This window comes from Lutjanus erythropterus, chromosome 5 (assembly GCF_056507025.1).
Source record: "Lutjanus erythropterus isolate fLutEry1 chromosome 5, fLutEry1.hap2, whole genome shotgun sequence".
NCBI classification, from domain to species: domain Eukaryota; kingdom Metazoa; phylum Chordata; class Actinopteri; order Lutjaniformes; family Lutjanidae; genus Lutjanus; species Lutjanus erythropterus.
In genome coordinates this window covers 6,260,896-6,287,932 of record NC_139321.1, presented here as the reverse complement: position 1 = coordinate 6,287,932, position 27,037 = coordinate 6,260,896, and the positions used below count along the sequence as shown (strand labels likewise).

The following is a 27,037-nucleotide window of genomic DNA, read 5'->3' as shown; positions in this document are numbered from 1 at the left end:
GGGGTTGAGCTGGAACTCAGTCCATGCATCACTAAAGTCCATTCGTGAGGCCACAGCATTCTTTACCTTTATCGGTATCGCTTAATCGTTGTGGAAAAAAGGTACATCTCATCTACCTGTCAGCAAAACCAATCGAAAAGGCTAGAACTCTCCAGCAGAAGATCAAGGGCCAGGTCTCAGAAACGTTGCCTGACAGGCTGTTACTGACAGACAAGTGTTTTATGGTGGTTGTAAATATACGAAAAGCCTTGGGATCACTAAATCTTTTCCCTGTTACATTGTATGGAGAGTAATTTGTTTTAATTATGCATTTAGATAACATTACAACTAGATAAATTGAACTGCTGTCACACTAGCCTAGTCCATTTGAACCATCTTCCTTTTTTTCCAAGATAATGGGGGGGAAAAAAGCACTTTGCCCCATTCTATTGTCATTTAGTTCCTTAGCCTTGGACATACACAACATTCTCACCTTCTGGATATGACATCATATTTGACATTTTATAAACTTGCACCAGTATGAGCAAAACGTCATGTAAAATGCCCACTGGTATTCCCATTAGAGCTAATTTGTTTGGGGGTTGTTTTTTAATGTGAAACTAATGACCATTTTCTCTGTTAGGTTACACCTAGATAATAATAGGATCTGGTAGGCAGAGTAGATAGCTCAAGATCCACCTAAAAAGTGTTTAAAATGAAACAACTATGCAAGCACAGAGGAATGGGGATAAAGCAAAATTCTGCCACTCACTGTAGATGCCCAAGGCAAAAAGACAGCGAGTCAAGGAAAGACTGAGCTGTCGAGAGAGAAAGGGACACAAACGGGAAGAGAAGCATTGCAAAGAAGGAGAAAATAGAAAAGAGGATTCAGCAAGGAGAAAGTGTAAGAAAAGCACAGAGTTGGAACACTATACTGAGATACACAGAAGAAAGTGAAGGAGGCAGGGGTCCCACTGCAATGGCCAGGCATGTCCTTTTAATCCTGGTCCAAATGATAATGTATCACTTCAAGTTGAAGGAATTTAAATGTCACTAGCTTAATATGGCAAAGCAACCTAGCATCACTCTCTTATGTGAAACAAAACCCTGACAGATGCTGGGACCTAAGGATGCATTATTAATAAAAAGTGACAGAAACAGTTACACTCAACACGTGCCATGCCAAACTGTCATGACAATATGGAATAATTGAGGTCACACTATGTGGCGGTGTTGAGACAACATGCCCCCACCCGCCTTTACCCTTCACTGGCTGAGAAGACAAGCTCTAGTCTTGCACTGTACACACTTTCTACTACAGGAGCAGAGAGAAAACACTTGTCCATGTCCCAGTAATCCTACAACATAATGTATTCTGTATATTTAGAAATCTGCCACAATTCTGTTTCCCAGATCAAAGTCAGCCTTCCTTTCCCTGATAATAGTTTAACTCAAGGGTACTGCTGCTTTTCCAATGCATGTGCTGTATGAAAGTTTCAGCTGCTCTCATGAAAATTACTCCAATAAACTGCACACGTTTTCCAAAAATGTATTTACTGTTCATGCAGTGGTGCTGTTAACCCTAACTTGCATGGACATAAATTGCAAACTCTTAACACCTGCTTTTGTAAGCAGTATATATAAAAGGCATTTATTGTTTTTTAAATTAACTAATACATTCCACCACAGCTGTTACGACTATGCTGACACAAACGTACTGTGCAGTAAATTTGCTGCTGGGAAATGCATTAACATACAGCTTGGGAGGTCCAAAATTAGAGCTTAAAAGAATGCATAAATAAAAAAAATAAAAATAAAGGTAATGTTTAAAAAAGTTGTTAAATAAAAAAGCACAACATCTTATCTCTGAAACAAAACGGAACACTGTTCCACTGTCTATTAGACTGAAATTGAGCTTTTTAGCCACTATTGTAATTGCTTTTATTATTCCATCCTTGGTTTATAATATAACATTTATTTTAGAGCATACCAAAACGTACACTTTCAAAAATCAATGCAATACATGCCTTAAGATCTGCTTATTCCCTGACAGATCACTTGTTTGCTGGTGTAAGAGTTGTGGCATTTGTGGTAGGGCAAATAAAACAAACCTACACATATGTCAGTAGAATGAATTAATGAAAGCATTTTGTTGACATGAATGACAAGGAAAAGACATCTTTTGTTCTCAACTCCTTTGTGCATTTCTTTCTCAGTTTAGAACTGTGGTCTTATCTGTTTTGATCATGGTCTTGATACAGCCTTGATTCTGCTATGGCACAAATTTTATATACACACACACATTATATATATATATATGTGTGTGTGTGTGTGTGTGTGTGTGTGTGTGTGTGTACATATATATATACTTTTTTTTGTTAAATTTAAATCTTAACATTTATTACTAAAACGATGGTGAGGTAAGAATGTTCAACAGAATTTGACTGAAGGAGAGGAGGAAAAACTGAGAAGGAGGATAAACACAACTTGTAGCTAGAGGGAATGAAGAAGCAGAAGGGATGGGAGAGAGAAAGAGAATGAGTTAGGAGTCCATCCAACAGCCTCAGCTGTGAGTGTAAACCCATATGCTATAATGGCAACATACTGTGAAATGACTTGCAGTGCCCCATCTACAATCAGAATAATATGCGGGCAAAATCATGGCTATCAAGCCACATACAGTAGCCAGTATTCCACAGCAAAAATCAGTGGTAAGTATGGGCCTGTATTGTTTGGTCTGCTCAAGGAGGGTATTCACTTTCATGCATGAATTACATATTTCATCACACCTCTACAGCTCTGCCTTAGAATGACAGCACACATATCTTCATCAAGCCAATGTGAGGTTTGTTTAGTCTGTCAAGCTTAATCACGGACACAGTCAGGGTACCTGTCACACTGTCTACCACTGGTTTAAGGCACCAGACTAAAGGCACCAGCTATCTTACTACACTAACTGCATGTCAGCCACAGTGCTCAGAGGCTATCTAGGCCATTAAATGCACAAGAAGGACAATGACATATTATGCTTCACATTGATTTTCTTCATCTGGCCAAATGAGTAGCCAAATCCCTGTCATGTCCAGTCATCATTGGATGCAGTGATGAGATGTTTTCCTCTGGAAACCTAAGTTCTCAAGTCATACAGGGCTACATGAGTGGCATGGAGGAGTCCAGTGAAGGAGAAAACTTGTTTTGAAGCTAAACAGAAATGCCGCATGAATGGCCTGAACCTTAAAATAAACTGGCAGCCTTCTGGATGAGCAATGAGAGCAAATCATAGCTGTCCTGTCCATGCTGCTGTCTGGACGTGGACAGGACAGTACTAAGAGAAAATGACATGTAAATGTAGATGACTTCTGACTGCTTTTTATTTTGTCAATATCCAGTGAAAACAATTTAAAACGCAAAAAGGGATCTGTAACTAAGCTGCAAACAAATCAAACATTTTCGTCAACTCTGACTTTCTGACAATTATCGGGTTACCAATGTTATATCCCCCACCTCCTAAATGGCTCACAAACTGTAGTCCCAAGCTGGTTTATGTGATAAGTCTCCACAACCGTTTTTAGAACATAGTATTGAAGACAGACATTCAAAAGTCTGTATAACTACATTATTCTTTTTCTCGTGCCAAATGCATCCCACGAATTCCAATCACAAGACATCACTGAGGGAAAGGATACACATTTTACATTTGGCGTAAAAACAAAACCCAAGGATTTAGCCATGAATGTCTCCTTTTAGTATCAAATACTTGCCTCCAAGGACTAAAGAACTGAGCCAAACTGCTGTACTACTACAAAGCACTACTTAGCCATACTGAAACAAAACCACTTTCTCCAAACTGCAAAGTTACTGCAACTGCCTGAAGTATCAAGCACCACCCTCATATGCAGTTATCGTTTCTGCCAAAGAGGTTGTGTTTTTCCTCTCAAAAACTACTTAAATGATTTCAGTGACATTGCATGCAGAATTATATTAGGCCAAGGGCCAAGAAGACACAGATTGCTTTTGGGTGCAGATAGAACACTCATTTGCTCACTTATTAACCAGGCAGGCTTGGGCCAGTGCAAAATTCCTGGCCCAGCATGCGGCAGAATGTGTCAGTCCTACATTGGCATATTTATAATGTAACCTAAAGATCCACAAAATAATGTATTTATTTTAATGTTAGGTTGCCTTGGCTTAGGAAGGTCATTTTTATAGGTAGGAAGCTAGTTAGTCATGGATGCTAAAATAAGCAGCCACCTTTTACGCCTATAGCAGATACTTGGACAAATTGGAAATCAATTTGCTGCATCTGCATTGTTACGAGATGTGTGCTCTGCTAGAACTACTGCTGTGTTTGTAGGTAAGAGAATCTGTACCACTCTCACACCCTGCCTGACCACACATCCATTACAACCACAGGACCACTGTAACACCTCACAAATGAAATGGGCAAGCTGTGCAGTTTATGATTTTACCTCTTAAATCCAACAAGAACAGCAGACAACAGATAAGGTTCAAACTCATAGATGGTAATAAACAATGCATTACCACAGCAATGAAATTTCTCTGGATGACTGGCTCACACTGAAATTCTGCTGTTACACGGAGGATATTCGGTGGGTGGTTAAACAGAGCTGTTTTCAAACAGAGAAAAGAAAAATCTGACGGGGAACACGGTGTTAAGGAAAATTAAAGTAGTTGACGGACAGAATGGAAAAATGTTTTTCAGTTTCATTGTTCCTCCCTTAACAGAAGTACTTGTCACAAACAAGATGTACTCTACTGCAATGATCTCTTTGGGAAGTTCTAGTGACAGACACAGTCCAAAAAGTCATTATTTAAATATTGAAAATAAAAAATGATGCACTGCCCTATCACTGCCCCTGGATGTCAAAAAGATTAAATTAAAGATGAATTCATCTCGTGAATAAAATATTATTTTTTTACAAAGAATACAGGGCAGCTGTGCTATAGGGAAACAAAAGGCCTAATACTGAACATACAGAAAAAAACCCAGTGCTTTCTGTTGCTACTTTTGGGGGGGCGTGAAAAGTGTATGCGAGTTCCCTATTAAACAGTGACACAGTGACAACAAAACAGAAGATTTTCAGTTGCTGAATCTATGTTGTTAAGCAAAACTGAATGTATTTTTGAAAAGATATGAGAATACATCCAGATACCTCACTGATCCTTTGATTAAACAGTAAACATTGACTTTGTAGATCTATCATTAGAATGAAAAGACTTCACTTATGCACTGCCTTCACAGCCAGCAACAGCTGATAACAAATCTAGATGGAATCTAAAAGGATTTAAGAGTGTGGGATGGATTGAGACACAGCATCATTTGTGAATTTTGGATCAAATATTTTTCTGTTATACAATTTACACAAGTGAAGCCAACAATGTACTTCCTAAAACAACCAGATATAATTAGCTTTTTTAAGTGTTTATGTAACAAGTAACATAGGTAAAGTGTGTAAAATAGCTATATCTTACTTTACTTTGACGTCTTCCATAATTTATTGTGCCACCAGAGTATATATACTTTTTTGTGTTTATTAGAGTAGTACACAAGGGAAAACTATGATACCTATGATATTTACTGTCAGACAGAGACTTTCATTGGCTGAATGCTTAGAAAATTAAACCCCTGACAGGTAGGACTGCAGCCAAGTTCAACTTATTATGTTCAAAAGAAAGCATTTTATGTTATTGGATTTTTGCCAAATTACTACGCACATTGAAGGAAAGTGATGCTGATTTCAATGACATACTGGCTTATCATTTGTTAACAAAAAGTAATAGACTGCGCTTCCCAGAATCAGACCACATTTACACTTAGTCACTTCATTTGTCTAGTGCAGACTGGACAGCTAGCTGGTCTCAAAAAGTCTAAGTGTATATGTATCCAAAAAACATTCAAGACAGATTGAAATCTGAGGTAATGGGACACATTCTAGCCAGATGTTGAAAATGTGTAAATGTGTCCATCTCTCAAAGATGCTCGTGTCATCTTTTATCCCCCACAGTGTAACATGCCAGTAAGCAGACTGTGGAAATAGCCACTTACTGTCTGATTTTATCAATACATCCATGGTCTGTCTCCTCTGCCCTTGTGATAATGAAAGTTAAAGCTACACTACAATTGCACTGAAATTAGCCATAGTTCTCTCTTTTATTAGAGGAACACTCACCACTGACTTCCCCATACACAATCAAATACAAGGCGCACCAAGCTGCTGTAGTGTTTGTCTGATCAATGACCAATTCAACCACTGAATGATCCATGTGGGTGTGAGAGCAACGTGAACTACAACTGTGAAAATTAAACTTTAGTGTTGCTCTAAGTTCATAAATACAGTTCCTTCATGTGTTTGTGTTAGGTTATGGACAGTTGGCCGCAGGCTAAACCGTTATTGTTGCAACTAAAATGCCTAAGTGCAGAAGTTCTTCTTTCCCCTGCATGTTTGGCAGTTACCAAACAGCGTCAAGTGCACTTTGGCAGTAACCAAACAGCTTCAAGTGCATTACCACCTCCTTCTGGATTGGAGGAGGGCCAACCCTGATCTGCATGTAACCCCGGGAAAACAAAGTCGGATTGTAATCACCTTTGTGATCTGCCCAACAGAGACACATATGTATGCGCTTAAGCATAAATAAAACTTAAAGTGCCTTAAATCTTATCTGGATTTTATCCAGATAAGAGACACTTGACGAGTGTAAATAGAGCCACTGACTTGCCATTGAAAATGCAGTATCCAGCTATCCATGTAGTTTCAGACAGTCCTTAATTGACTATATAAAGCCAGTCCAGTCTATATCAAAACCACCAAACTGCTAAATTCAGTTAAAAAAAGAACACGTCACATAGCCTACCAGTCACAGAGGCAATTAAGACATGGGCCTGGGGCTTCCGTTTCCCTTACAGATTCCCCTGGGGAATTTGGGACCATGGGCTGAGACCTTCTTCTGTGTTCTTCTGTGTACAAACCCCTTTTCTTTTTGTGGGGAATTTGCAGAGCCTAACCCCAGTTACAGCCCTCACCAACAATCTATAGACTAAAGCATTCAATAGGTGGAGCTTGGTGGGGGCAGCACATAATCTGAGAAATAGACAGAAGTGCAAGCATTGTTCAACAATGACAAAAGTTCAATTTCACCAAGTCAATTTATATGTTAACTACTAAGACCTGATTAACAACAGACACTGCTGATTGCAGCCCTGTATATTCAATTTACTTCTAGGCACAGTGGTGGCGTTAATTTCCATAGATTAATCATGGAATGGGTAGGATGGTGCTATTATCAAGACATTGGCCTGGAGAGAGGGACTTTCATTTGTCTTCTAAACACAGTTTAAGTAAAAGTGTTAAGTGTAACTGTTCAGCACATAAGTAAATATTGGGTGACTAATATTTTTCTTCATAACATAAAGCAAGGTAATTAAGTAGTTGACAAATCTATATATTATGATTGAAGAGCCATGACAGTATTTGTAAAGCAACTTTATCTCAGTCAGGGAGCTTATTGCCATAGAAGTAAATTAACTAAAAAAAACAGGCTAGAATTTTTAGATTTTTGTATGTGTTTTGACTTTTAGAATTTTGCTGTCCAGCTATTCAATAAAGACAAAATGCAAATAAAAAATAAATGAAGAGAGCCATTGTGCCGTGGGTATAGACTGGGAGGTGATGTGGTGGCAACAAGAAAGAAATGGAAAGGTAAGACACTTACATTGCCCATATACTCAGATAGAAGGTCTTGAAGAGCCTGGCGCACAGAATTGCATTCAGCCACAATGCGCTCCCTGCGGTCGTCACGCGTGCAAGAAGAGTCAGCCATGAGGGCAGCACCACTGATAATGCTCTCAAGGCGTTCCTCCAGGGAGGGACGGAAGCGCTCCTCACTAAACGCCAGGGGGTCCACGATGATTTGTTTCTATAAGGAAAAGGTCATAGGGGAATTACACAGGGAAAAAAAATGTTAGAAGTCATCATGTTACACTGATCTCTTCCTCTGAGCCCAAAGAGAGAAATCCAGCAGGCAAAGGAAGGGCTGATTTGACAGACTGACAGAACGACTGGAAAACCTGAAGGGAAGACTGTGCTAAGCTATCTTTTTTTTGTCTATCGCATCACTTGGACTACAGTTCGTATTACAGTCTCATAGTGGCCCTATCTTGTACAAAATTAAAAGGATCTGAACATGAGCAATGTGCTGTTCCTTGACTAATTAATGATCTGGTGACCAGGGAATTAAGGTACGGTCACTTTTGTCCTCAATTCAATGAAATTGCCCCAAACTGAGCACATGAAAAATTGATGTCATCCGTTTAGTACGGGTAATGAAGAAATAAACAAGATTTAAAGGTAAGAGTTGAATGTCTGTCATTTAATGATCAAAAGTAGTTAAGACAAAGAAAACTTAAGACAATAGATTTTTCAAAAAGACAAACACTCAAATTTAAACATGTCTGAGAACGTGTTGAGGAATAATAATTAATAATATATTTTTTCTTTACTACACCACAATATTGGAAAAAGTGGACAATTAAACAATTAAAAACAAATCATAATAACATGTCATCCAACCAAAAGTTCTAACCAGGTCAGAAAACGATGAAGATTAAAGTTCTGTTCTCTTGAGGATTCCCAGATTACTCTCATTTAATGCCAGGCATTGCATAGTGTACATACGATACTGACAAATTATTTGATTGGCTTTTGTAAAGAACTGGCTTTTTTAAATTGGGCTCACATCTGTCCTGTTCTCACCTGTCACACACAGAAAGAGAAAATGGCTTATCCAAAGTGTTAGCACCATGGGAGACATTTTTTCTGTGTCCTCTTTAAAGACTAGGCCTGGTCCTCTGCAGGGCTGATAGTTTTTTGACTTACTGAAGAGAAATACAGTTTCAAAAAGGCACTTTCGCCTTGCCCTGACTAGAGAAAGCAAGTCACAAAATTTTAACAAATCATCTGAATCATACAAACACAGCAACAGAAAAGTTCTTCTGACGCCCGGATGAATGAAACAACAGTAAGGCAAAAAAGAGAGAGAGAGAACCGTAGTACCCTGTCTGCAATGGAGACTACAAGATCCATTTCAGACAACAGATGAGCCTATAAATATGTAATTATATATAAATATATAATCCCTTTTGTGAAAGGATTTGATTTCACTACCTTTTATTTGAGTCACAGAAGCACTATAGTAACCCACTCTCCTGTCTTTTATACCTGCAGGATGAGAGAGACAACTTAAATGTCTGATTTCACAGGGGCAAGCCTGCTGAGAGAGGCAACTAGTTGACATGCTGGTGAGGCTCTGCAGAGGGTTAAGGTATCACCATGACGCTTGTGACGGCAAAACAAAGAAAGCCAACTTCCCTAATAACAAACGAACTCTGCGCTTCCTCAGATGCCTTACTGCTACAAAATATTCAACAATTCAGCTGTTAGATTGTGGTTTATTAGGCAGCCCGCCCTCTATCACAGCCACCTCCAGCCCCCTCCATTCCGTCTCATCTGACCTCCTCTGCTTGCGTGTCATATCACCATGGCAACAGGCACACGAGAGAGACATGGAGGAGGAAACGGAGAGAGAGAGACACAGACAGAGAGAAAGAGGGGGAGAGAGAATTGGGGGGTTGACTCATTTGCTAATTTTGCCTTGCACTTGAATTTAGGCATCAGAGAGGAGTTAAGTCTGGAAAAGGCCTGCATACCAGTTTTTTGGGGGGAGTGACTTTCTGCATGGCTACCTGTAAAATAATCATTGATGCAACAGATCTAGACACTTATTTTATGCAGATTAATCATTGGGGATGCCATCTTTCTAACAATTAATCATAGATTTCAATGACTGTTCACCAGTCACCCCCCGAGCAGCCAGCCTTCACTCAATTCCTGGACACATGAAGTTACAGATCTGTTTTAACACTTGAAACAAAAATCTAGTGAGTGGAGCTAACTGTGTCAGTTGAACAAAGTTTCTCTTCTCTAGCTGCCAGGTTACCATCACCCTAAATACAAATTTGTTCAAAGCAAAAACTGCATGGTTTATGCACATGGTTGTGAGACTACTTTGCAAAGCAATGCTTACTTGATGAAGAGTAATGCCCTAGTACCACATTTGCTACTTAGAAAGCTCAGCTTAAGTAAATTTTTCATTCGTCTTGCTAAGAGCTACTGACTCAAATGGATCATCTAAAGGTGGGGCTAAGCATTCCTGCAAACAGAAACAAGGCCAAGCATATTGCCATGTGACCAAAACACATAACTATGCAATACTCATCTTCGATTTTGGACAGGTCTCTCTTGAAAGAGGATGTATCTCTACAAACTTCCAGTGTAAATAAATGTAAGATATAAAATATTATTTTTTTCATAATCCTGTAGGTAAATTAACTGTACAAACTGAGTAGTAGGTATACAATAATACAGTAGCAGGTCAGGTGAACAGAGCACCTGCAGCAGTAATCCTTAAGTCATCAGTCACTGGTACTGAAAAATAACCCTGACAAACCTCCACAGTGCAGTCAGACAAAGCAACAAGGAGCTTCCTCAGGCCAAACAGCTCAATGTTCTTGACTGGCCAAGTCAACCTGACTCCAATCCAAGTGAGCATGTGCTTCACAAAAAGGCCAGAAACAAGCAAAACTTGAATTTAGCTGTAGTACAGGCCTGTCAGACTATCATCAGCAAAGGCACCATGTGTTTGGTGATGTCAATGCATCACACTCTGACTACTATTACATGTTCTAACTTTTATTAGTTTACTTTAAATTGTCCAGTACATTTTAGGATTCCTTATATGCTAACCGCAGGAGCAGCATTAGCTGGGAAGTGACAGTCACAAAGATCTTATCACAGAAGTCATGTTGTCAATGTCCAAAAAAAATATACTTCACATGCCATTTCATCAGATCTGTGGAAACAAACTGATAGCTGAATCGCAATAATTGCAGAATCGCATTACATCGAATTGGCACCCATATAATTCCATAATCATTACCGTCTCTATATTACACCAACACTCACATCCTATGCTCCAACAGAGAAACTTTGGTTTGCAATAACCACCCTTAAGATGCCTGCAAAAGGCCATGAGTAATTAAACTGTGTCATATGGCCATGGGCATGTAAAGCATGAGCATGCAGATTGCATCAATCACATGGGTAAACAATGTCACTGCAGAAGCAACACATCATGTTACACACTGCTACTTGTTAAATGACTAAATAACAGATCAACACAAGATGAGTCATGCATCTATTGAAAGAGAGGATACAATAGAAACCTGTACATCTATAGAGCTCACTGAACAAGATTTAATTTGTGACTGTGGATCTGTTAGATATCTCGAGAAGCTGTCTGAATATATACAAATCTGTAAATTAAAGGGGGTTTTGCAACTCTGACGAAAGTCAGTGGCATGAAAAAAATAAATAAAAAAATCAGGTTAATCATCTTTGCATTTATCACCACAGGCAGCATTAAGATGATGAGCTCAATGTTTTATCCAGCTGTTATCTCGATGTTGTTTCCTGTCAATATTATGATGACTAGTATGTCACATTTCATGTACCTTTTTAGTCTCATATTTTTAATTAATGTAAGCAATCTTTTATTTACTTAAGTCTGAAAAATTCAGTTTGAGGTTGAACTTGAAAGAAGTGAAACTCAGTACCAGCAATATGAACAATGAGATTTCCAGAGCCAAAGAATGAGGAATAAAAACTGTATTAAAAAAATGGCTAGATTACAGTTTCTCCCGCACTAAACAATTTACAACATCAAGACTGTACCTGCATATTATTATTTCTTCTTCAAAGATAAAAAAAAAGGTATTATTTCAGCCAAGGTTTTCTAATAACCATAACTCTAAAATATACTTCTTTAGAACCAACCAACCTAGCAACAGTGGAGCAACACCCAGGAGCTACCAGCAGAGGTTAACATTTATTTATGTCATCCCACGTTATTTATTGAAATGCATTTACAAGTACAGCCTAATGTATGTCTCTTTCTGAAAGCTACAGTTCTGTTAAACTCCTTCATTTGACAAAGAAGCAAATAAAGGAACAACGTAGTAGTGACTCAAGAACATATTCAAATATTCCCCTAAGCCATGTCCCAATTTGTCCACATATCTTGTCCTAATTCCACCTCGAACCCAAGCCCTTCAAGGGCTTTGGTCATTTAATGATTCAGTTGGGTTTGTTCCTTAAACTAAAAATCTAACCTAACTGTAACCTTTCTGAACACGGCCTCATCTGCCTCTGTTAATAAATATGTTGCATCATACCTTTGGAACTGAGCCGCTCTCTTATAGGAAAATTATATTTTTTATTAACATGGAAGATACCTGGATGTCTGACTGGACACATGAGAAAAGGCAAATGGACTGCGATGTGTAAACCACTCGTTTGACTTACATCAAAATTGTTGAGGGCGTAGGCGAGCTCTCCACCCCCTGCTGGCTGGCTGAGTGCTGAGTCTTCAGTGGCAGTGGCCTGGGCAGCGTTGGAGATGCCAGAGACTGCATGCTGCAGCTGCTTGTAGATCAGGTCACGGTTAGCCTTGTAGGCTGCCACGTCAGGGTGCTGCAGGCAGGCACGGGACGCTGTGTACAGCATGGGGATGTTCCTCTGTAGCACCCCGCGAGCAGCAGCCATTTGGTCCTTGTGGTGGACGTCCTTTAGCTCCTAGCGAAAGAGGATGAAAAGGAACGTAGAAAAGGTTGAAAAAAATAAAGAGTTAAACTGGGAGATGGAATACTTACAGGGGGGCTGGGTGGTAATGTACTTTAGATTCAAAATGGGCCTGTCATACCCTTATGGAGACACTAAGTGTGACAGAGTTTGTTCTGGATGACCCAGATTTATTTCTGTCCCCTGCGGTAACACAACACAGTCATAATCAGGCCATTATAATATGCCTTTGCAATTTAATGCGTTGCTATTCAGACCTCAGCATTATATTGCAATTACATCTTCATAGGAGGGAGGAGAGGAGATAGTGATCGCTGGCATAGATTTATGGCATAAAAAAAATAGCTTGCATACACAAAACGAAAGCCTCCTCTCCAAATGGAACGCTCCCAGGGCTTTTACCCACTATTGCTTGAGACATGCTCTGAGAAAAAAAAAACAGCCTTTAAGCCCCATTACTTCCTGCTTTCACTTTGGTTAAACACATTTTGCTATCCATAAAAAAGTGCAATTACAAGTAAAAGTAATTTCTTCACAAAATCATCAGTGATCATTTTGGCAAGTTTCCCATTTAAAAAGGGAGAAATATGTGGAACAAGCACGGCTAGTCTTGGGTTGATTTAGAGATGTTATTTAAGTGTTTCTGAAGCATGAAGCTGGTACTCATCACTGCTTCAGCTTTTTGACCGTGATGCAATGGCATCTTTCAAACATTTTTCCAGTAAAGATTATATCTTTAGACCTAATATATTTAAGACATTCTATGTCCGGTGTAGTTCATCAGCAGGGAAAGTTGAAAACCACATACCATGTGGTTAAATCAAAACTTTTCTTAACACATTTACACCTATTACAGTAACTTTCATATTTTGTTGATTTTTGAGTCACCTGTTTACAAAAGTAGCGCTGTTTCAGGCATCATAACCACAAAATATAACCTCAAAAATCAAATTATCAGAAGAAAACTCTCCTCATGCTCCTTTTTAACTTTAGAGACTTCTCACTGTAACTTTGCTTAGGAAAACACAAGATTACAAGGAAAAGGATTTCCTGTTTTCTTGTAAAAGGATTACAAGAAAACACTGATTACAAGGAGAATCCAACCCGGTAGCATACATTAAAAAATGCTATACAGACATAGCCGATCTTCTTGTTGATGGTAGATCATATAGAGGCATCAGTAATGAGACTGTTTGATAACCAGTTGAAAACTCCTTGTGGTAGCTTTAATATTTGTTTCTAATGGTTTAGACAGTGTGAACAGTATAGAGAAAAGTCAAAATATTAGAAACTTTATAACCCAAGCCCATGATGTTAGTGGATTTCACTCAACCATTGATTTTAGCTGTGATTCGCTATTTCAGGAAAAACATACAAGATGTATACCTCAGGCTAGATGAAGGAAACCTGTAAAACATCAAAACATATACTACCTCCTATGTAATTAGTTTGATGGAGATTGTAACAAATAAGGAGGAAAGGAAAAGGCATATAATCACCAAAAAAAAAAAAAAAAAAAAAAAACAGCATTCAATAAGCTTTCTTCATTTCCAGTAATTAGCAGGTGTGTGTATCTCCTGGATCTGCACCAAGAGCCTTATGAAGTTGTTTCATTAGGGAAATGCATCATGGAATGCACTTCACTGTTGACTACCACTTATACCATAGTGGAAAAAAAACTATGTGCCATTTCTCATCACAAGGAAATGGGTTTTTGTCACATTTAGAGTCAAGCCTTTACACTCTTCTCTTGTATTCCCAGCCCACTTCAATGCATTTGGTAATAAGAAGATTGTTCATGCTTACTGCATCTAATCGTCCAGCTAAAGCATGAGGCACTCTTCTTCTTTCGTTTCCTATTGCTATACTTTAAGTTTGCTATGTGGGTTGGAGAGCATAATTGGTTATGAGCAACAAGACCTCTAGCACTCATTCAGGCACTCGATAACTTCTCAAACCAATTAAATCCACCTCAGTCCTGTGATCCTCATGTGATCTGACCACGGTTCTCTTTTAATGTACATTACCTGCTGTCTCTTGGCAGCCATGATGTTCAGTTTGTCCACCTCTGGTTTCAAGGCCTTATATTGGATCCCAAGGTCCTGCTCTGTCCCTGCATTACGCACTTTCACCAGATTGTCCTCCACCTAAGCCAGGTAGATGGAAACAGTGAGACAATACAAAGTACGACAGTACATTATTTTTTAGCAAATTTAAACCCAGAGAGATCTCAAAGAGCAATTTCCAAAACTGCAATCAAATCAAGCTAATCAAGTAAGACATGATTTTAATTAACTGTAGCCTGTCATCTTAAGTTTCAAGAAATTAAAAGTTCTACTTGGCTGAAATTATATCAATTTGGAATGAAATTAGATAGAACCACCAAGGACTCATCTTTTTGTTTTGATACATGTAAGTGTGAATTTAGCAGGGAAAAATGTACATTTTAAGTTAGGATCGTTTTAAAGGAGTTCCTGACACCAATCCCCTTACTCTGCCCTAAACAAACACTTTAATACACTCAATACATTACCACAGATCCTTCTGGATATTTTTTGACAAATCATGTAAACTTGCACGACTGGGTGAATTGGATAACTGCAACCCATGAAAATGCTTTCATCAAATTAATACTTAATGTGGTAATCAATAGTATCAACTTGTAGTATTGGTAATCGGTACTTTCAAGTTGTAGCATATGCAAATAAACTGCCAGGCAATTTCAGAGTTCAAAATAAGTACTCAGTTGGCAACACCATTGATGATAGAGCAGATACAGTAAGGCTTTTTTATTGAGTGGAATAATTTAATTTCCAATTAAGCTTGTAATGTATAATGCACAGAATAATGTAACCATCTCACCAGTTTAAGTTGCAGTAAAAGTTTGTAGACATCAGACATGTCTGCCAGCACCAACAGATGTGTGACTGCAGACAGGAGGGCTCTGGCAGCACGAACCATATTGCCCCTCTTCACAGATGAGCAGGGGTCTTCTGCAAATTCTCCAGAAGCCTGCCGCATCGACTCCCCTGAGAATGAGTGACAAAACAAAACAACTGCCGTTACTCCAAAGTTTAAACTGAAACTCTGAGTGAAAATGGTTTAAAACAGACTTTTTAACCTGCAACTGTTCGAAACCACTAACAGTTATGAACCACTATGACCTAGCTTTCATGATGCTAGAATGTACACTTAATACCTGGTTGTCTGTGAACAGCATTGTCCCGTCTTTTGCAACCATAAAGAAGAAATATACTACTATCAATCTGTTAGCATTTTAATTACCTCAGCTAATGCCTTACCAATATTTTGTGATATAGAAATATCTATGCTATATATCAATGTATTGCAAAATAAAATTCAAACACTGTTTTTCAATGCAACAAATTGCTTTCCTCTTATCCCTTAAATCTGACTAAATCCATGTATAAAACCTGTATTTTTATAAGTAGTAGTTCTAGTTCTAGTAGTACTGGACTACAGTAGTAGCAGCGGTCTACAGGAACCGACAGCAGATGTCTGAGAGTAGTCACAGTCTGTTCCGTGCTACAAGTTAATTGCATCAGAAGTCTTCATTTGAGACAAAGAGGAGCGTCGGGTAGACGAATCAGTCTGACGCATTTTCCCTGCCTGCTCAGGGTCAGCACGTGTCGCACCGAGTAACAAAAGACACACACACCTCTACAATGTCCAGTAATAATGTCTGCTTGGACACGGACATGCACACACAGCCCTCTAAAAAAAAAAAGAGGTCAAAGCCACGACAAAGGGCTCACTGTCTGGTTTGTCCAGCACCATGCTTTGTCCTACATTGGATGGGTCTGCACAGTTGACTGGGCACACAAATGGACTTTGTAGGCTCACATTATGAACAAGACAGTAAATCCGTAAATAGTTTACTTCAGTGGCGGCGAAGCCAAATTCAAAGGCTCCAAAGCTAACAAAAAGACCAGAACTTATCTCATCCACTTTTCTATGATGGTGCAGCTCTGTAGACTGAAGCTAAAATGGGTAACAAGCAGCAACATGAAAAATTTTCTTACAGGAAGGGCATGAGCTCTGGAAGAATTACAACTAATTTAGCAGCTGTTCTTGCTCATCAGTTGTTACCATCTTGTTAAATAGTTTTTCTATGACAGTATATAGCGAGCAGGCTCAGCTCTATTCGTTTGGCAACGCTGCTTACAAAGACGTGCTATGATAGAGGGTGTACTTCCCCTTTTACCCAATGTGTGCTGGGATTGATTCCAGCCACCAAGAAACTAAACAGGGTAAGCACTTTGGACAATTATGGATGCTTTCAAAGACAACAATAGGTTCTAAGTAGGGATGTAACAAAATGTTGTGGCATGACATTTCATGAAAGGAAAAGGCAAGACAGAAAAATGGACCACAATATCAACTAAATCTTATAAACTAGCTATGTGAGTGGGGCAGAGTCACAGCTGAGTGTCAGAGTGGTGCTTTTTTTGTTTGAAGTCAAAGCATCAGTGTGCTCTCACTCCAAGATAACGAGCAAGCTGTATTTAGACACAAAGTTAAGTGACTTCTTGGCTTTGACCACTGAGATGATTTCTGTGTGTTCTGGCCACAAACAGTCAAATGGATGAGTTGCCCAAATTATGTTCTCTGTGAGAAGAAAAGGAGTTTGTGTGTGTGACAAGCTCAGTCAGAACGATTTTTTCCGTATTTATCAGAAACTCCAATTTCTCTTATTTTCCTCCAGACCATCTCTGTCCCTGTCTATTTGCATTCATTGAGTCATGCTACTCAGAAAGACTGCATATTTCCACTCTAGTTGAAACATTTTCAACTCGAGCAGATGAAATTTACCTCACCTAGAGCTTCTGTTTGTTGATGTTCAAATCCATCCACTGCCTTGGATTGATGCTGCCTGCACAATGCTGACATGACTTGCATCCATGCCTGTCTTGGTTACATCGATAACAAGCCATCAACAGACCCCCCTCCTTGGGGTAAGTAAACTGACTATCTGTGAGAAACCCGGCTTGTTGTGCTAGTACACACATCCCCCAACCTTTGCTACTGCCCACATCATACATGCCCGCTCATGCTTTCAGTTCAATATCTTCGCACTTCAACAATTACTTGCTGAAACTGTGCTGCCACTTACTACAACAATCAGAGGTTTAGTGTGCAAGCACAGCTACCAACCACAGAGAGACACATTAACACGGATTATCTATGGATGACAAGCTTTTGAAACTCGGGGGACATCACAATGTTGGGAAAACAATTAACTCTTGGACTTTGGTCACGCATAGTAGTTGTAGAGTAAAATTGCATTTTCATAGACATTTTATAACATTCTCGCGGAAAGTCATTTTCATTCATTTTTATACTGTATCATGGTGCCATTCTAATTCCCCATAGATGCCACTGTATAAAAATCTCCCCTTGCTGTAGGGCCAAACTTTGATACTTCTATGGCATAGACTAAACTGCTTCAATCCAGTCGAGTAGTGAAAAATGCCTTGTCATTCGGTACGCAATTTCGATAGCCAAGGAGTAAATCTCATCAGCACCAGTGAGGCATTAGACACGCAGCATGCTTGTACCAAGATCTAATGATGCTGGTGATTAGCTATCTAACGTCATTGACACATACAGGACCTAGAATTCCCGCCTCAAGTTTGAATGCCTACACCAACCAGTCGAGTTGCACTTAACATTCATGTCTGTCCAAACTCATATGTAGTGAGGAAATTGAAGGAATTAAATTAAAGGTTTTAAGCGTATTTTTTGTTATTACTATTATATTGCTGGGCCCTACAGCCTAAAACCTATATTGGGGTACAGTTTGAAGCACTGACGGTAACATGCGAGTATCACGGTTTTCGTTTTTCTTAAATATTCAATATAATTATACCTGAGGTGGCAAATCACTGCTATGACAACTGCAACGATAGCGTTACTCTAACTGTATTACTAGGTCATATTTCACATAGTAGAGGTATTTTAAGAACATTTAATGTACAAAACTGGAATAATAAATAGAAAAAAATATAAAAAGTATTCTCACCCCTTGTAACCACTGTTGTCTAACATAATTTGCAGATTGGCAGTTTTCTGGCATTGTCTGACAATTTAAACTCAAAACATGTCTATAAAATGGCAGTTACATCTGTCTTTTTACCAGCTCTTTGGCAAATTGTTACAAACAAGCTAAAATGAAGCTGTCTGTGTGGAGTCTCTATGGGGCTTAGTTTGCTACAAATCTTAAAATTTGGCAAAGTTTCAATGTTTTCTGTTCTTTTATCGTTAATTTTTGTTTTAATTTATTATCACGCTGCAGCCTCTCCATTACTCTCTATGTTGGGGCTGAAGTCCTCCACAAACACACACATCTATGTATACACACACACACACACAGAGCAAATTCAGCAGCCATTTATTTGTTTCCAAACAGAGCAGCATGGGCTCTCGCATTTTCCAGACGATTAGCTGGTGCAGGCTGATGACAACGAATCTTGGGACAACTTTGTCAAGCAACATAACTCTACCAGTCAGTACAGTTTAGTCAAAATTCATACCACAGTGCAAGTTCATACCTGTAAACTTTCTATACCATTATTACTGTCCCACCTACATCACTCTATTGACATGTAAGATTCTAGTTTCCAATAAGAAACATGCTGTTCTCTAAAGATGATTGATGTCACTTTTTTCAGCCAAGTACGAGTATTTACATTTTCGTATTTGCTGAAGTACTGATATGAGTAGGGATGTTCCTGGTGACTAATTTCCCTGTCAATTGAACACAAAATTTAATTTATATTAGTCAACTAGTCTAACACCAAAGCTAAACTGGCAGCTAAACTGCGCTGGTTTTACGAGCTGTCATCTGTCTGACTCTGGGCGAGAGGGGCTGCCGTCTCACAGTGCCGCAGCCCCGACTAGTGGTGGGTGGCTGCAAAAAATCTTAGGGGCAACAGATAACTCGCATCGTGCATGAATGAAATATTGATAAATAGATTTATAATAGTGGTGCCGACTGGTGAGGGTGGGGACATTTACTCGTATAGTCAACTAAACCCATGCATCCCTAGATATGAGTACTTAATGATTCCGTTACATGCAGATGTTCTAGTTACATCAAATGTTCCTCACTTCCTAAATCGTTGTTGCCGTTTCCCCCCAACCCAAAAACCTCTGGCCACAGCTACCGCAAGCAAAGATTTTTTTTCTTACCACCATCTACTTATCTGCACACGTAACTAAGTGAACTATTTTCCCAGTACCTCCCAGTATTCCACCGTTTACCCAACACCCCTCAATATTTCACTATTTTCCCAGTAAACCCCAGTACTCTACAATTTTTCAAAAAAAACCCCAGTATTCCTCTACTTTCCCAGTTTCCCCCCATTATTGCACCATTTTCTGGGGTTGAACTGAACGCTTGAAATAAAATGATGATGCAAAAAAAAAACAAGATAAGCAAAGACTGATATGCTATTTTTGGTGAATGGAATGTCTCTCCTTCAGCCTATGTCACTGGTTGTTATAGGCCACCCTTGAAACACCTCTACACAACTATACAGCAGTTCTCTGCCCATGTCTACAGTAGCTCTGATCAGCCACAAAACTGCTGTGCAGGAAGCGCTTACAAGTTTTGACAGTGTTCATAGCCCAGTGTAAAAATCAATGAAGTTACCAGCTTAAGTTCAAAGACAACAGACCTGAAGCTTAAAAAGATGCTTTGTAATGGGGTCACTGTAAACGGCTTCATTCAGTTACAATGAAGCCAATCTAGTCCACTGGACAGACAAAATGAAAACCACAGCTATACAAAGGAATGTGAGGCAGAAGAGACTGTGGTTTAAAACACTGAGATTCATACACTGTTTGGTCTTTTATTGATAAATTACATCACTGACTGTTGTCTTTGCTTTTCCGTTTTCTGACTGTTACTGTTACTGTTTTGTTCATCAATAAATCAGCCATTTGTTCAATCACTGCTCAAGCAAAGAAACTGTATTTCCTGATGGTCAATTATCAAATGCAATAAAGCAGCGTCTTCAAAAGAAAGACAGAATGAGAATGAAAAAAGTTACACTATCAAACCTGTAGAACAGAAGTCTCACACAGACCATTTTACCCCAACAGAGAGCTAAAGCAGTTTGTGCAAATGATCGACAACACAGATCTCAAACACAGTCCACACCTTCAGGCTGTTATCCCCCCCTGTGAACAAAATCAATAAGGCCATTTTCAGGGGGCAGATAGTGATCAGTGCTCCTTTAATAAACTTCCATCCATCTAACGCTCACCTGCGGCCCACCAAGTGCATGATGAAATGATTAAAATGTATATCACACAATATGACCCCGAAACAGCAGGACAACAAAGACTCAGACAGAAAAGGAAGGGCAAGACAGAGAGATCGAGAACAAGATCAAACAGAGATGGCAGGGTAGAGAAAAAGTCTTTTGAAAAGGTAGGAAAATGTCTAATGATTTTAGTAAAGCCTATGGCAAATAAAATATCACTTAAAATACTCATGGAAGAGAGTTATCTGGCAAATGAACAGCCACTAAATTTCAAATGATTGGAGAAAAAAAAAAAGACTTTGTCCACTTGCCACTTCAACATGCATTGTATGCAGTCATCGTTAATGATCATGTCACAATTTTTTCTCCCCTTTTAAAACAGCTGGTAAGCCACAGCTGGGTGGAAAATGCTTTCTGAATCCAGGGGGTGGGGTGTGTGTGTGTGTGTGGGGGGGGTGTTACCCTACTCAATAGCCGTATTATCAGTCTAGGCACGCTCCACTGAGCAGCATGGCATAGCTGACAGCCAGGCCTAGGCACCAGCTAACAACAGTCACTGAATTCCAGTCCAGTGACAGCTTACCGCAACTACAGTAACATTCCAGGGCACTGAGCACTGCACAGGCTATCTAGCGACATGTCATTTACCTCCCAACTACTCAGAGCAGAGCTTGAGCAGGGGACATCTAACTCGCTGGGCATCTGGGGAGAAAAGACACCATGACACAGATGTCGCCTCACAAGGTGATAACAGCCACCCTCAAGTCATAGCTCCCCGGACTCAATGGTCTGCTAGTGTGTCAAAAAACAGTCAGCTATCCAGCGCAAAAAGGACTAAATGAGACTTGAAAGTGTGGCCGTTAAATGATAGAATCTGCTATCGTAAGACAAATGGCAATTAAATTGGCTGGTGATACGCTAGTGGTAACACCTGTGTCACTTCTGTCACACAATGAACAGGTACTCCACGAAGCAAACCAGCAGATAACCTTTTACACAGAATGTCAGACACATCCACACCACTGCCACAGTTGCTTAATAATCTACACAGACAAGACAAGCCCCCTGGTGTGTGATGATTCACTTTTGAATTTGTCATCATCAATATAGACAACTTTAGCTGCTGATGCAAACTAATGTGTCTTCCAGGCTGACAAAAATATCCAGTAAGGGTCCATTTCAGCGCAAGCATGAACAAGATATCACTAGTAAATCAAGCTGACCATATGCTCCTGCTCCTGAAGGGGGCTCATCAAAGACTTGACCCCACTCAAACAAAATGATGAGGGCAGGTTCCTATAATAATGTGGCGACTATAGTGGAATTATATTGCAGTGCTGAGGGATGTAAGGCAGGGTTAGACATATTAGAGTGAATGTGTTTGTATTGTAGATGCAAATCACAAACTTTGTTGTTAACTGTACTCAGGGTTTAAAATTAACATTTCTGTCTGCTGGCCAAATGGCTAGTGAATGTTTGAAATTATACCAGCCAATCAATAGATTACCATTACATTACAATAGAAAAAACTCTTCAAACATGTAAAATAAAAACCATTATTCATCTTATTTTGCAATCAATCCTTTGGACTTCTTAATGAAACAACACATTTGTAAAAAACAATTACACGTATATATCATTATAACTTAAATAGCATATTATAATACTGAATTAGTGCCCAGCACTAATTTGTGCTATATTTTTCTTTTTGGACCAACATGTCCTGGCAGATAGAGAGGCGGTGTATAGCTTGATATGAGCGTGGACTGTCTGCATACTAAAATGAAAAGTCTCTATTAATGGGTTCCCTGAAAACCCCATAGCAAAAGGAAATCTATCAGACTCAAAACATATTCTTATTTCAAGGTCTTCCACTGGGGCAGATGATATGTACATAGCTTATGATTTATTTATCATCCTTCCTATCTTAAGAAGCACTCTGTACAAGCTAGAAACCACACAGTGTTGCAATATGTATTTTCAATATACCTTGCTTGCGGACATCTTCCACAGCAGCAGTCAGCTCATCCTTAAGGAACTGACTTTCCTTTGCAATCTTTTCTCCTTTCTCCAGGAAGTTCTGGGTAGCAGTCTCCACCGATGCGGCCAAAACATGAGCCTTCTTGGAGCGTCCTTTCTTTTTGTTAGATGGGCCTTTGTTGCTGGAGTTTACCAAAGTGGTGACCTGTGGCAGGGATACAAAATCACTGAACAGAGATAGCAGTTTCAGGACCTTAGATGTATTTGGCATACTACAGGTATGCCAACTTTTCACACATGAAACCTGTGGCACTACTGTTTTAGCTTTCCAGTAGGTTTTTTTCTTCACAGGACTAACACCCACCTACTGGTCGAATGTATTGACAGAATGAAAATCCTGAATAGATGTTCAAAAAAAAAAATCTCATTTAATATATCTGACATAAAATGCCACTTGGTACATCTTACAGACTGACAAAAAGATCCAGGAAGGGCCCATTGCAGCACTAGCCTAATCAAGATATCACAAGTAAATCAAGCTGACCATATGCTCCTGTTCCTGACGGGGGCTTATCAAAGACTTGACCCCACTCAAACAAAAGGGTGAGGGCAGGTTTCTATAGTAATGTGATGACTACAGTGGAATTATATTGGCATACATAATATGCCACTTCGTATTGTTCTTGTAAGTGCTGGTAAGAGGCTCCTTTTCATACTATTAATACTGACTCTGCTTTAGCATCAAACTGAAATAACTGTATTTTCAATAGAGCTGCAATGACAATTAATTAATGCATTAATGCATCAGTCAATCAAAAAAAAAAAATAACTGCCAACTATCTGATAACAGATTAATTATTTCATTTTTTAAGCTAAAATGTCAAACATTTGTTGGTTTCAGCATCTTAAACGGTCGAATTAGCTGCTTTTCTTTGTCATTTATGATTGTAACTTATGATTCTTTGGATTTGGGGATTGTACGAAGAAACTGTGATAAGCATTTTTCACAATTTTGAACATTTTATAGACAATTAAATTATTAGTCTTCAGATTAATCAATACTGAAAATAATGCTTAGTTCCAGACCTAATGCTTGAGCATTTCTTGTAACAAGATCCTGTTCACATTCCAGCTATAAGCATTCTGACCCTATCCTGTTACCGTTAATAAAAATGCACACTTTGTTTACATTACCTGGGTGACCAAGGGCTCCAGCAGCCTCTCCACTGCCAAAGTACGGATCTCTAGACTCTTTGGGTCCCATTTAAAGTTGATGTTAGCTGTGTTGATGGTTGACGTCATAGTGTCTGGAATTCTGGGGGTAAAAATTGAGAAAAATCAAGGAAAAATGGATGACACTGAAGACCAGGCCTACATCTGTTTCATTCATCATATGCAAAGATAAAACATAATCTGTTGTTCTAAAATATGATAGCGACTGTATATTGCGACAGCATTTTGCTTTGCCAAGAAAAAAACAACAATCATCCTACAAGATGCAGTGAGTAAGTAAAGAAAATACAAGTTCACCAACTAATTAAAGCTTCCTATATGATTTTCAAAATAGTCAGTCTGTTAGTCTGTATGACAGTCACAATATTAAGGTCCTTGTTTGAACCAGTAATGCTCCATCCCTAACAGAATGACAAAGGCAGAGCACAGTAACGCTGTGGCCCAATTTCGATTTCTCTTTTCAAGCAGTGACTGCAGCTCCATTGATTAACTATCTAACATGGAGGGGCAGGGATAATCAGCAAGCCCCAAGGGCTGAGGGGCTTCAACTGAAAAGTTGGTCAGCTGTGTTATGAGAACAATAGTGAAGATGGCTATTACCCTACATTGTCAACAAAGAGGCTAAAATATTAAAAACACCAGAAGAACACTTGAGTGATGACTTCTTAATATTATATTGAACTGTTATTCGTTGGGTGGGTGTGCTTTCAATTTTGCCCTCAGAAATCCTGACTAATGTTTACATTTGGATGGGGCATACTTATGATCTATGGCCCCTTTTAACTTTTAATCAAAAAAGCAAGCCGGTATAGATGGATGCAGACTATCTGGCACAGTCGTAACTCATTTTATCATGGGCTAAAATCTTAAGGCACTTCCTTACTGCTCACAGACGCTTTAATCTACAATTACTTAACAACCACTGCAAGATTTCTCATCCACTATAATATCAAAAGGTCACTTCACACAAATCACCAAAAGCTATATTTCTTAGAGGTATCTCACCATGCAGATAGTTTGGGTTTCATTTACTGAGGTTTTCAGATCTCTGCTACTGAAACATTTGGGGGCCACCCTGATTAAGTACAGATTAATGAAACTGTCTGTGATGTGCAATCAGGGTGGGAAGTTACTGTTTTTATGTGAACATCTACCGGCCACTCAACAGCAAATCATTGTTTTGTGGCTGAAATCCACCAAATGCTTTCATATTTTACCAGCATTTGACTGGTTGTTGGTGCTAATGTGTGCAATGCATCCAAAAGCTATGTCTGAAGAGCTCAGCAGGAAAAGCTTTTTACAGAAACTAAAGTTACTTGTGGTGATCCTCAGACCTCAGCGTGGGTAATTTCTATTGAACCCACTTCTGTTTAAGTTGCATTTAAACCTGGTCTGTGGGTTAGTCCGAGTGACGCTACCTGAGGCAGCGGCTGTGAATTCCGCCAGTATGGGTGTGGCAGCAGAAGTCTGGGACAGATAAATCTGGTTAAAAGAAACCAAAACCAAATCTAAAATGCTGGATACCACAGGGGGTACCTGCGAGTGATTTGAGTGAAACAATTGACCCCTAAAAACTCGTTGCAAACTAAACCATTAAAACCTGGGAGACGCAAGTAAGACTGTCTTTTTCTTTTTCAAAAAAAAAAAACAAAAAACAAACTTAAGTTCCCTATCCAAGCAAGAAACATCCAGAATAGAATAACAACATACTTAATACTAATTAGTAACTAGTGAAGGGTCGGCAGGGTGGGACTAACACCTGCTTAACCACAAATGCTAATATCAGCGTTAAGTAGCTTACACTGCACCTGTTGTTTAGCTACCTAACTTTAAAGATACGAAAATGAACGTTGGTTTTACCCAGCTGAAGTAATAGTAACTGACGTTGTGATACTATGAAGGCTTTAAAAACGATATTCAGAAAGTTAACAGGCATTTTCTTCTTAGCAAGTCACCCTTAAACGTTTGAGCCAACTTAGCTCAACGGACGGTATGTTACCTGCTAACGTACAGTGTGCCAAACTCGGCACCTTGCTAACGCTAATGCTAACGGACACAACAAACATCAACGTTAGCTCCGTTAGCCTGCGTAAATACTGCGAAAAACTTTTAACTGTCGCGTTAACAGGCTGTCACGTTAACTATTCTGTGTAATACCATCTTAAGTATTTGTCTTGACTATAATATTAACGTAACGTTGTGAACTTACCGAAAACAAACCACTAGAAAAACTGGAGTTTAAAAGTTCAAAATGGAGGAATGGGAATTACGGAGTTCCTTCCCTGAAAAGTTTTCCTCCTCTTACCGAGTCTGTTTAGCTGTCCTCCCTACTGGCGAGCCCGTAAAGTATGTCCTCTCGAGAAAACGTAGCTGCGAGAAAGTAAATTGAGTTTCAAAATATTTCCAGCAGTTGGTTACCTGAAAAGTTTCGGTCAAGATTGTTTCGATGTCGCAGACTATTGCCCAACAATGGATGATGAGGCGGAGGGGGGCTGGGGCGGTGACCGAGTTCCTGAACTTCCTGGCAGCGGGGCAGGGCGACCACAGGACACAGCAAGCCCGTAAAAAGAGGAGGTGTTTGGGGCGTGGCGCTCACTGTACGTGTCCATATATGGATTAATTATTGCTTCCATAAACAGCCAGGCCAAGCTGTGGGATACCGGCTTTATACCAGTTTTACTTCTTTTTGTATTTCAGTTAGTCTGAGGAAGAGAGGCAGAAACATGAAATGACAAATCCTGGAGTGACACAGGCATGTGGGACTGGATGGTTAAAATTTTTGATGGCTAAACATGAAATGATTATTCCAAAAGGACATCAAGTTATCCCAGTCATTCCCAA

At 39.3% G+C, this 27,037-nt stretch overlaps 1 protein-coding gene across 3 annotated transcripts in view; it reads right to left on the bottom strand.

The window, feature by feature from the left end:
* Nucleotides 1-26,748, bottom strand: part of ctnna1 (catenin (cadherin-associated protein), alpha 1) — a 91,712-nt gene extending 64,964 nt beyond the window's left edge. Inside the window, exons 1-7 of one of the 3 annotated variants that reach the window (XM_084718610.1) lie at nt 26,615-26,748; nt 24,158-24,278; nt 22,973-23,168; nt 15,555-15,721; nt 14,720-14,839; nt 12,417-12,686; nt 7,711-7,914 (exon numbers count right to left, since the gene is read on the bottom strand). In XM_084718610.1, coding sequence (XP_084574736.1) covers nt 7,711-7,914; nt 12,417-12,686; nt 14,720-14,839; nt 15,555-15,721; nt 22,973-23,168; nt 24,158-24,265 — 1,065 coding nt within the window. In that variant the 5' untranslated portion in view covers nt 24,266-24,278; nt 26,615-26,748. Of the gene's footprint in view, nt 1-7,710; nt 7,915-12,416; nt 12,687-14,719; nt 14,840-15,554; nt 15,722-22,972; nt 23,169-24,157; nt 24,279-26,405 lie in introns of all 3 variants that reach the window. The other 2 variants (XM_084718611.1, XM_084718612.1) reach the window with 2 other exon arrangements.
* Between the last annotated feature and the right edge of the window lie 289 nt (nt 26,749-27,037).